At 43.8% G+C, this 12255-nt stretch overlaps 1 protein-coding gene across 5 annotated transcripts in view; it reads left to right on the forward strand.

The window, feature by feature from the left end:
- The window catches only part of PDGFRA (platelet derived growth factor receptor alpha), a 51217-nt gene that overhangs the window by 22489 nt on the left and 16473 nt on the right, over positions 1–12255 (forward strand). For all 5 annotated transcript variants that reach the window (XM_060417114.1, XM_012179972.4, XM_004009830.5 and 2 more), the window contains 11 exons: positions 124–295; positions 388–577; positions 3068–3183; positions 4124–4250; positions 5485–5678; positions 6376–6470; positions 6682–6814; positions 8970–9074; positions 9456–9566; positions 9832–9985; positions 11004–11170. In XM_060417114.1, the coding sequence (XP_060273097.1) occupies positions 124–295; positions 388–577; positions 3068–3183; positions 4124–4250; positions 5485–5678; positions 6376–6470; positions 6682–6814; positions 8970–9074; positions 9456–9566; positions 9832–9985; positions 11004–11170 (1564 nt within the window). The remainder of the gene's footprint in view (positions 1–123; positions 296–387; positions 578–3067; positions 3184–4123; positions 4251–5484; positions 5679–6375; positions 6471–6681; positions 6815–8969; positions 9075–9455; positions 9567–9831; positions 9986–11003; positions 11171–12255) is intronic.

Here is a 12255-nt window from a genome sequence, read left to right on the forward strand (position 1 = left end):
TATACTTGTTACAATCCAGGAACCCACATTGGTGCATCTTTATCACTGGGTCCATAACTTACACAGGGGTTCCCTCTTAGGAAACAGCTTGTTAAAGTCAGTTTTCCTCCCCTTCTGCTGTAGAAAGGCAAAGGCATCACGAGGCTGGAGGAAACCAAGTTCCCGTCCATCAAGTTGGTGTACACTCTGAGGGTTCCCGAGGCCACAGTGAAAGACAGTGGAGATTACCAATGTGCTGCCCACCAGGCCACCAAGGAGGTCAAAAAGATGAGGAACGTCACCATTTCTGTTCACGGTACACTCTGCTTCCTAAAATGCCCATCGGCCATGCTGCTCGGGATCCACCATGAGGTGATCATTGTTTAATGGAAACTCTTCCCTGTACAGAGAAAGGATTTATTGAAATCAAACCCAACTTTAACCTGTTGGAAGCTGTCAACCTGCATGAAGTCAAGCATTTTGTGGTGGATGTGCAGGCCTATCCCCCTCCCAAGATAACCTGGCTAAAGGACAACCTGACTCTGATTGAGAATCTCACGGAGATCACCACTGACATAGAGAAGATTCAGGAAATAAGGTAAAGAAACACCCTTCTCAAGTTTGCCTTTCTTTGTATTGTACATTCTTAGATAGACTGAGGTTTGTGTGTGTCTTATGACCCCAAACAAGAGTCAATATAGAAAATTTAGCAATCAGGAAAAAGAGATACTGGAAATTAGGTACATTTCATGATAATGTTGCAGTGCAGTGATAGTATGTTGGTAAGTATGTAACAATGAAATGAGAAGAAAGAACTGAAAAATCTCTGCTCCCAATGAAAGACATGTTCCTGGATTCAGAAAGGGATGGAGGAAAGAAAGCAAAATTGGACCCATGTGGGTTTCATATATATTCCTTGATATCCATCACCCATATGGCAAGTAGACATGTATGGTGATTCCATTTCCAGGGCAGTTATCACATATGCCTACATGAAACACAACATCATTGGCTTAATTTGAAACACATTTGCCCCAGTGAGGCTTTGATGGGAAATAAGAGCAGCGTCTGAGTACATTTGGTTAGGACAGAACGTACAATGGATAGTTTGGATCCTTGCTCTTTGAGGAGCTGTAGACTGTTGTCATCTCTTAACTAGTGGTAGAGTTTTGTGTAAGTCACCATTCAGCCTCAGTTTCCTCATCTATAATGTAGGGTTAATAATACCATATGTCCTTCAAGATGAGGAACTGGATGATATTTTGAGGTCTCTTGCAGCTTTAAGACCTGATTAGAATCCAAGAGCAGAAGATCCCTCTTGAAGGGCTCAGCTAATCCAGCCCTGCATCTTTGTCAGAAACCTTCCGCAGGAGACAAAATCCTCTATTTCAAGCCTTCAGGAAAGAGGAGAAGATAGAACCTCTGCCATTAGTTCACTTAATTTCAGGATTTGCTTCCTTCTTTCTGAACTGAATTCCATGTGTAACTGAGAAGCAACATCTGAGAAAATGGAATGTGACTACCTCTGTGGAATAGTGATAGAGATAGAAGTGGGATACTGAATCTGGAAGGCTTTCTAAAGACACGAAATGTAGGAACACAAAGTGGACAGTGTCTAACTTTCTACTAGGCTGTGAGGCCGGAGAGAAATAGGGTGATCCCAGAGTAGCCAACACTTGAGACACCCAGGGTTGTCTGCAAGCTACCATCAGTAGCGATGGTGGTTGTCCGCGGAGCAGTCCGGGAGAGCTGTCTCTTAAGGTGTTTTTTGATTTCCTCCAGCACATCATCTTCTGGTCCCCATGACAAGCCAGGGAATGTAAGGATGCACACGGTAGAGGGGGGTCTGGTTTCCCTAAGACTCATGGATTCACAGCTTCCTTGGCTGGACAAGTGCAAAAAGTGAATGACGGCAGACTGTCTGGTCACTGGCAGCCAGGGGTGCTCAGGGGGCTCTAAAGAAATCCATTCCAGAGGTGTGCGGTTTGGTGTGGCAGAGGGGAGGCCAGCCCAGTGTGCTCATCACATCTCCCAGCATCTGGCGTCTTGGCTAGAAGACTCAACGTTTGCAGGCTATTTTGGAGCCTCTGAAGTGCTTTCATATAGATTATTTCTCGTAATTAATTCTCAAAATGACACTACGCCTTGCATACAGTTATCCCATGGTGTAAGCATGAGGGACCTGAGGCTTGGAGAGTTTCAGTAATGCCCCAGGTCTCCTTCCATGACAGCGCTCTTCCTCTCACTCCGCTTGCTCTTCCACATTGTTGTAAAGGACAGTCAGGTGGGCAAATACTTTTTGATGCACACACACACACGCACGACGAAATGTCATTTATTATACATGTAAGCAATCTTTTGGAGAAACTTCTTTTTAATGAGGTATGAGAGCATATGTTTCTCTATTTTTTTTTTTTTTAAGATGCATCTTGCACTTTAAAAACATTCACACCTAAAGACAGTGCATTGTAAGAAGCCTCACTCCTCTCCTGTCCTGGTATGCATTGGTACCCCCGCCTCCCCACCCACAAGGAGTACTTTTATTAGTTTTGTTAGGAAGGTTTCTTATGAAACCTTCCAGAGTTTTTTAAGCAAATATAAGCAAGCAGGAGTTTTATACCCCAGTGACCTCTCTGTATTAATACAGAGACAGTGTCTTTATTATTTCTTCCAAGGTTGTTTCAGTATTAGATGGATGTTAAGAGGAATCAAGTATTTATTTTTATTTTGTATTGGAGTATAGTTGTTTAACAGTGTTGGCAAGTATTTTTTTCTTAAACATAAAAATCCAGGATTCAAATAAAAGGAAAGCTGGTAGGATTTGTTCTTTCCCATTTAGAAGTCAGGCCTTAGCAGAGCTGACTGCTCTTGTAGCCACATAAGCCATTGCTCATCTCTGGTCTTCTGTTTAAGAATGAAATGTCTACAACTCAGACCTTCAGTGCATAGACAGTATAAGGAAAATCCCAGGAAAGTGATCATATGGACGAGATGTTTTTTAACAACATTTGAATTGAAAATGGTAATTGCTTAACGATTGGAATTTATTGGACTACTCCTTGCTGAAACACAGTCCTTTTCTTTTAAGTTATCGAAGCAAATTAAAGCTGATCCGAGCAAAGGAAGAAGACAGTGGCCATTATACTGTTGTAGTTCAAAATGAAGATGATGTGAAGAGCTATACTTTTGAACTCTTGACTCAAGGTTTGTAAGAGCCAGATAAAGATAACTCCAGCTTGGTGGATGGGTGACTGAGTCTCCCGAGGAGAGCCTAACCCTGTCCCCACAGGTCATGGAGGGAAAAGCAACCCTTTCAGGGAGAAGCAGGGGGTGTGGGTGTCAGGTGTAGCTCTGTTGGACTTATGAATTTACATAATTCTGGAAGGTTCCAGGCTAGTCTGGAACTGTCTGACTTGGAATTCCTAGGCTTCAGTCGCTTCCTTACCACCTATTTCTCAGTTAGGTACCTCCAGTTCTGGAAAGAGTGAAATGATATATTTTGGCCCAGATGACATTAGGTTGTTCCAGATTGTTTTGGCTTTTTGTGCCTAGCTTTCTTTATAGACCTCTATAGACGCCCCTCCCAGAACGGAGTGCCCAAGTCTGTTTATATTCCAGTTAAGCACCTATTCACTGAGTACCTACCATGGGCCATGTACTGTCCTAGGTAGGCTCATTTGACCCTCACAGTCAATCTGTGATACAAGTATTAGCATATTTCTAACATTTGATCACTGGTTACAAAAAAGAATCTTTAAAATGTAATAATATGGCACTTTGGTAAATGCTGCTTTAAGCCCTACCATTTAGATGAATCTATAAGCGGATTTCCAAGCTATAATATAGTTCTAAGAGCCTCTTTGTCTTTCAAGTCAAATCAACACAGGGGCTTTTTGCTTTCTTTACACCAGATTTAAAACACCACAGGGCACAAATGCCTTAAGCATGCTCTTAACCAGTTGGATCTGTGCATACTGGAGTGTTGTTATGCACATGGCTGGTCTCAGCTCCCTGCTGGGCGGTTGGTTGATTTATAGGTTCAAATGATATGTGGACAAGTTTTGAACTCATATTCCACTTGGTAGTTCCCCAAAGTTCTGGTATGCCAAACCATGCAGTTCTGATTTCTTTTCACCTCCTGCAGTTCCGTCCTCCATACTGGACTTGGTTGACGACCACCATGGCTCTAATGGGGGCCAGACTGTGAGATGCACAGCCGAAGGGACCCCTCTTCCTGATATCGAGTGGATGGTTTGCAAGGATATTAAGAAGTATGGAACACATTCATTTCTCATTTGTGGTCAGGATGTTTCTACCTTAGCGCAAAGACCCTCAAATGCATTTTATTTCTTTGCCTGGCTCTGTTTCTGGAATTTGGGATTCTTATTTGGCCTAGGTCTCATAAACTTCAAGATAGGGTTCTAAACGTGGACCTTGTGTGTGTGTGTGCGTGTGTAGGTATATGCATGTGCTTTTGTGTTCATGAATAGCTGTAAGAAGAAGGTCTACAGCCTTCAGCATATTCTCAAAGGGTCTCTAATCTGAAAAGAGCATGAATTTAAAGACCTGTTCTAAGAGGATCTTTCCTACCCTGGCCCACATTTTCATCTCACATTTTGTCTTTGATGAACTTTATTTGGTGGCTAGACTGGAATGTGAACATGCATGAAGATACTGCCCCGGGGGCTTCTCTCTACCTGCTGTGTGGTGGGAGGTAACTCGCCAGTTCCTCCTTCACTACTCATTCCTCGACTTTCTCCAGTGGGCATCTCCAGAGTGCAGTGTGCTCGCACTCCTTCCCAGGGTGCCTGCTGTGCTCCGAAGCCTCTGAGCTTTTCTTGGAGGCTGAGACTCCTCCCCCCCAGCACCCCAGGCCAGAAGGCACTGGACTTGGATCTAGACTGAGGCTGGATTCTAGGTCCAATCCTAGTTACACTTGAGGGAGTCCCCACAGCGTGGGTGGGGAAAAGGGAGGGCACCACGCCTTTTTTGGAGGGGTGGGACGTTGGGATACTTCAAACATTCTTGAAGTCCAGTTTGCTCAGGGGTTCAAGGCTTGTGACAGGTAGTTCTGTTGGATTGAACTTGTTTATCTCTGCCTTGCCTTCATAAACAGTTAACTTAAAACACTTTTTAAAAATTTATTTGGCTGTGCTGGGTCATGTGTATGCGGCATGCAGGATCTTTAGATGCCAACTCTTAGCTGGGGCATGTGGGATCTAGTTCCCTAACCAGGGATCAAACCCAGGCCTCCTGCATTGGGAACTCAGAGTCTTAGCCACTGGACCCGCAAGCAAGTCCCAACAGTTAACTTTTAATTACCCACATGTAGGTTATTCTTTCAAGGAGAACAAGTTCTAAGGTTGATCTGCACCTAAAATATCAATCTGTAGCCTTGCCAATGCAGACAGGGCGGCCCTGCTTGCCGTCTTAAATGATTCTCACTGCTCCACCCCCATGACTCCCGACAATGGGCTCTATATCTATGCCTTTTACTCTCTCCAGATGTAACAACGAAACTTCATGGACGGTTTTGGCCAACAACGTTTCAAACATCATCACAGAGGTCCACCCCCGAGACAGGAGCACAGTGGAAGGCCAGGTGACATTTGCCAAAGTGGAGGAGACCATTGCAGTCCGGTGTCTGGCCAAGAACCTCCTCGGGGTGGAAAGCCGAGAGCTGAAGCTGGTGGCTCCCAGTGAGTAGCTCATGGGTCAGGACAACTAAGTCTTCAGCTGAGCCCTTCCTTCCTTCGGTGGGACTTTGAATCCCAGATGGGATCCTGTAGGACTGAAGGTCCAAATGCTCTTAAAGGGCCTTCTCTGGGCATCTGTGTAGGAGCCTTGTCTTTTGGTTTCAGATCTCAAACTGCATCTTTCTGAGGCCCCTTGGTATTTTGTTCGTCTATAAGTGTATAGCTAGAGCTAGTCTCTTTGGTCTGGCGTGGTGTTGGAGGATTGTAAAGGAGGATTTTCTGCCTTGTTGCTCCTTGTAACCATTGAGACAGGTTGACTTCTTAAAAAAGAAGAAAATTAGTGAAGCCAAAAGCAATATAAGTATACAGTAACCTTTCAAAATACACTGCACTTGCTTCTGAACTAATGGCATCGCGCAGCCTCATTTATCAGTCTTTATATTCCAGTTCACACCTTTGGAGAAAGAATTGTGTTCCCAACCGAATTTTGTCCCTTGCCCGTCCAAGGGAAGAGTTGGAGTAGTTTCATTCATGTAGATAATTGAGAGATGACCTTGTCCATTCCCCAAATGAGCCAGGCAGCCCTTACGCTTCTCCACCAGTAGAGAGAGATTTCCAGCCCAGAAATGGCCACCCTGCCTTCCTGCCCTCCTGTGAGTTTGTGCGAATTCTCCACCGTGCCCCATCTCTTGTCCTTTAGCTCTGCGCTCTGAGCTCACTGTGGCAGCTGCAGTCCTGGTGTTGTTGGTGATTGTAATCATCTCGCTCATTGTCCTGGTCGTCATTTGGAAACAGGTAGATATTTTTTTAAAGAACTAAAAATCCTTACTGATACGAACCAGAAGAGCAACCTAGCTCAGTGCTTGGCACAGAGAAGGAGCTCAGTAACTAGATGATGAGTGAATGTTGTTGAATCCTTCCGTGTCAGTCACTTTACTGTTGTGGTTAAGCTTTGGTATCTTCGGACATTGGTAATTCACCAGTGACCTGTCCTCGTCATTTATAGAAACCAAGGTATGAAATCCGTTGGAGGGTCATTGAATCAATCAGCCCTGATGGACATGAATACATTTATGTGGACCCGATGCAGCTGCCTTATGACTCGAGATGGGAGTTTCCAAGAGATGGACTCGTGCTTGGTAAGCTCCTGCCCTGCTGGGTGGTCTCCCAGGATTCCTTTTGCTTCGTCCACAACTTTACTCTTTACAGGCCTGTGGAGGAAGAAAGGATCTGAACCTGTGCTTAGTAAGAGTGAGGCGTTAGAAATTGGCTTTTTTGGAAATATTTTTCTGCCTTTGAAAGTGAGTCAATCGGATCACTGTGATGATTTTTTTTTTTTAAAACCTCCTTCCATAGCAAATTACAGGTTAAGAAAATTTTGCAAAGGAAGAAGCGACTATAGGGAGACACCCATTGTTTTGGAAATGATACCCATTGGAAATGAGATGAATTTCTGTGATGAAAAAGGAACAGATGAAAAATAGATGAAGACAATCCAAAAATATGTTTTGACCCAGTACCTTCTGAGGATGTAGTAGATACTTCTTTAAAAATAGAATGTAAAAGTACAAGTTTTTACATTTTAAAGCAAAACTTCTCAAATATTTCAGTCTTGGGATGAGACCAAGTACAGGAAACTTTAGTCAAGAGATTTCTTTTTAAAAATTACACTCTAAGTGAATGAAAACAGGACAAAGACAAATGAAGGTGAGAGCCTGAGGTTGTGTCATCATGAATATTCTAACAGTACTTTGGAGGACGCCGAAGGCATTTTTAAATTATCTACTTGTCTCATTCCAGAAAGCAGCCAAATTAGGTCTTCCTAGAAAGTTACTTAAACTGAGATCAAGCAAGACACCCTAGCTTCTCTCATTCAAATACCTATGTCTGAGAACTAAGCTTGCTTTATTATATTTTCTTCCTTGTTTTACAAAAGGTGAGGAGCTTAGGGAAGTTAAAAAGTAATAAAATACGGAGAAAAAGGGGCAACATTCGTTGCTAAGAGGAGTTCCTGTGTCTCTCTGCTTCTGTGTATTGTCGAGCTGCTGGGGAAGTGGTACCTCTGCAGGAATAAGTTCCAGTCAGGCAGACGTGCAGTCAGCGGCACTATGGGCTCTCAGTGCCCGTTAGGAGCCAGGTCTTCCCCTGGTTTGACGGAAACGTCTGTTTTAGACTGCAGACTCTTTAAGAGTGGGCACAGCACGGGAAGGAATACTTAGGGAGTTTGGGATGGACATGTGCACACTGATATTTTAAAATGGATAACCAACAGGACCTACTGTAGGGCACAGGGAGCCCTGCTCAGTGTTATGTGGCAGCCTGGGTGGGAGGAGAGTTTGCGGGAAAACGGATACGTGTATAGGTATGCCCCAGTCAGTCCCTTCTCTGTTCTCCTGAAACTTTCACAACATTGTTAATTGGCTATACCCCAATACAAAATAAAAAGTTAAAAAAAAAAAAATAGTGGGCACGAGAGCCTCCATTTTCTTTTGTATCTCCCAACACGTGGCAACGTGTTGTGCTCCTGGGCATGTTTAGCCTTCTCCCTTCCTGGTCTTCCTAACAGACAGACAACAAGAGGGCCAGCCTGAAGTTTGCTTTGTCACTGCTTGGAATCAGTAATGTCCTGAATAGGGAAGTATTTCCAGTGGAGAAGCTTCCCTGGTGGCTCAGATGGTAAAGCATCTGCCTGCAATGTGGGAGACACGGGTTCGATTCCTGGGTCGGAAAAATCCCTTGGAGAAGGAAATGGCAACCCACTCCAGTACCCTTGCCTGGAAAATCCCATGGACAGAGGAGCCTGGTAGGCTGTAGTCCATGGGGCCACAAAGGGTCAGACAAGACTGAGCAACTTCACGTTCACTTTCACTTTCACTTCCAGTGGAGAAAGGCTTTTTGATGCAAAAGATGCCCCTGTTTACATGGGGAAAACAGAAGGGTAGAGAGCCAGGAGGCTTGGGCCAGAGCCACAGAGAACACGTGCCATCGAGCCCAGGCTTTGGCTCAGCTCTCCGGCCGGTAGATGAGTGCTCACACTAGGGAGGGCTGCACCTCCTTTCTTCCCGTCTGTGTTTTTCCTTTCCTTTGCAAATGTTATGTGACAAAAGCAATTATACTAATTTCCTTCCCTGTGGGCTCAATTCTGGTTTTGACATGATGACTTGGAGGAGTTATTATGCTTTCTCCATATGGGAAAAACACCACCGAGCTGTGCACCCATGATCTCTGGCCGTGGTATATGAATCGGATGAGATGCCTGATTCTGTGTGTGTTGATGGTTCTGGTTGCCCACAGGTCGGATCCTGGGGTCTGGTGCTTTTGGGAAAGTGGTTGAAGGAACTGCCTATGGATTAAGTCGGTCTCAACCTGTCATGAAAGTAGCAGTGAAGATGCTAAAACGTGAGTGCTCCTTTTCTGGAGATTTCTTGAACGTGGAGATATTAAACTCAAAAATCACACAGCCAGTAAATGTCAAATTTAGGACTAGATCTTAGTTCTTTCAACTTGAGGTTTTTTGTGTATTTAGACTCTTGTCAGTGAGGTTTATTTAGAGCATTCTTGTCACTTATATGTTGGAAAATCAAGGGTTATTTTTAGTAGCTTCTTTTTACCCGGCAGACTTGGGATAAGTTATTAGTGTGTAGACTGAGTTACTAGCATTTCCCTTTGAGACTGTTGGTAAATAAAATGATAGCTAGTTGTAGGGTTAGCCGTGCTTTTGGCTTTTTCTGGGAAATAAATAATTCAATTGAACTGATGTATGATTTATTTCCTCAACAGCCACAGCCAGATCCAGTGAAAAACAAGCTCTCATGTCTGAGCTGAAGATAATGACCCACCTGGGGCCGCATTTAAACATCGTGAACTTGCTGGGTGCCTGCACCAAGTCAGGTAGGCTTGCTCACTTGAGACTGAGGATTTTCCTAGAATACCTACCATTGCGAAGACTGTCCAGGCTTTTTAATCGTCCACGCGGTACCTCCAGACATTTGCTGACACTGCCAGCAAATGTCAGTCTGTTGAGTGGGGTTGTGGACTGAGTTCCACCGAGGGAAGCACCCTGTTCTTGAGCAGTGTCTTTGACCACTCTAGATACAGTAAGTTCATAGCTTCTCTGTTCTTCATGCTCATCTCCAACTGGTTTTGGACCCCACAGGCCCCATTTACATTATCACTGAGTACTGCTTCTATGGGGATTTGGTCAACTATTTGCATAAGAATAGAGACAGCTTCCTGAGCCACCATCCAGAGAAGCCAAAGAAAGAGCTGGACATTTTTGGATTGAACCCGGCTGACGAAAGCACAAGAAGGTAGGTGCAGAGACAGACGCTGCTGTGAGTCACTGTCTTAGGCACGCGGGCATGCTCAGTCTCTTCAGCCGTGTCTGACTCTTGTGGACCCCATGGACTGTAGTCCACCAGGCTCCTCTGTTCATGGGATTTTCCAGGCAAAGATACTGGAGTGGGTTGCCATTTTCTCCTCCAGGGAGGAAATGTCTTATGAGCCTCACCAATGGAGACAACCCATGTCCTGATGGAGGTCATGTCTGCAGAGTCAGGGCCAGGAGGTAGCAAGACTTGAAGTCAACTACCCTGCTCCGTCACCCCGTGACATGGTACTGAGAGATACCCCATGTCTGTAGGTGTTTCAGACAGGATGTCATGTTGCGGAAAGGCTTGCTGATAGGTTTGAATGAGAGGAAGAGTCGAAATCATCCTGGGAGCCAGTTGCTCTTTATGTGTGGTCCACTTCAGACTTCCAGATGTATCTCTGGCCAGGGAAGCCTCAGTGGTCATATCTTGTGAGAAACTGAGGATTTACAAGTTTGAGACACTGGTCCTTGCTGAACCCGGGCATACCAGTCAGGCCAATGAAGTGATGATTGCCACTATATCTAAAGTGACTGAAAAGATCGCTGAAGATATGACGTTCTGCAAGATCAGAATGTATGTGAATTCACTTCATATTAAATTACTTGATAGATACCAAATTTGTGTTAAATTTATTGAGTAGAAGGCATCGTCTGTCCAAGCCACTTGGCCACGTGGTGAAGCTTTCTGGCCTGTGAACTGAAAAAGAGAATAAAGACAGAGTTGAGCTGAGGTGGTCTGTGTGTTTGTGTGATCCTTGATTAATGCTCATCTGCCTGACTAGACCACCCACGTGAAGGATGCCCTGGTGGACATGACCTCCATCATGACCTTCCCCTGCCACCCCTGTGCCCACCACTGTCTCGCACATGGTGGGTACCTGGTCCTCATCTACTGAGCTATGGGTGATCACTCCAGAGGGACACCCTGGATAAGGTTTCTTTTTCTGTTTTTACAGTTATGTTATCTTATCTTTTGAAAACAATGGTGACTACATGGACATGAAGCAAGCTGACACTACACAGTATGTCCCCATGCTGGAGAGAAAAGAGGTTTCTAAATACTCGGACATCCAGAGAGCGCTGTATGATCGCCCAGCCTCGTATAAGAAGAAATCCATGTTAGGTAAAGGTGTCTTTGCTTGTGCTTGGGGTGCTGAGATCTCCCAGTGGTTTAATATGATACTTAGAATACTCAGAAGGTGGTGAGCAGGCCTGGTGAGCAGGACTGTCAGGCCACATGGTCCCTAACTGCAGATCTGCACAACTGGGTCTGTGACATGTTTTTGCAGGTCTGGCCTGTAATTTTTTTTAACTAGAACGCATACTATTTAAACTCTTTTTATTTATTTATTTATCTGTGTCTGGCTGTGCTGGGTCTTCGTTGCTGTGTGTGGGTTTTCTCTAGTTATGGTGACCGAGGGCTACTCTGCTGTGGTGTGTGGGTTTCTCATTGTGGTGGCTTCTCTTGTTACAGAGTGCAGTCTCTAGATGCACAGGGTTCTGTAGTTGCGGCACCTGGGCTTAGTTGCTCCGAGGCGTGTGGAATTTTCCCAGATCCATGTCCTCTGCATTTGCAGGCAGATTCTTAATCACTGTAATACCGGGGAAGTCCTGGCGCGTGAATTGAAAAAAGGAAAAGCGTAAAGACAGAACTAATATAATGAATTTTTCCGATTTAAAGTGTGATTTTATTTTATTAATTTTATTTTGTCTGACTTTATTGAGCTATTGAGATATAATTGACATATAGGGCTGTATACATTTGAGGTATACAGTGTAATGATTTGACTTACAAACATCGTGGATGATTACCACAATAAATTTAGTGAACATCCATTTTTTCACACAGATACAAAATAAAAAAAAAGAAAAATTTTTTCCCTTGTGATGAGAACTTTCAGGATTTAGCCTCTTAAATTTCATATATAAAATGTAGCAGGATTAATTATATTAATAATGTTGTACATTGCATCCTTGAATTGTACATTTTAAAACGTAATCATTTTGAAGAATTATTTATTCTGACATAATAGTATTCATTTTTTGGTTTAACATACCTTTTTTGCTTTAAATGAAGGTATGGTGGTAATTATTTTTTCTCAGTGCCCTTACTTGATAACATTAAAATCTGGCAATCTTTTATTGATTCCTAGTATTATTTTTTAAAATTCTATTATATAAATCTCTGATATCTGTGTTTAATAGACC

This window comes from Ovis aries, chromosome 6 (genome assembly GCF_016772045.2).
Source record: "Ovis aries strain OAR_USU_Benz2616 breed Rambouillet chromosome 6, ARS-UI_Ramb_v3.0, whole genome shotgun sequence".
NCBI classification, from domain to species: Eukaryota; Metazoa; Chordata; class Mammalia; order Artiodactyla; family Bovidae; genus Ovis; species Ovis aries.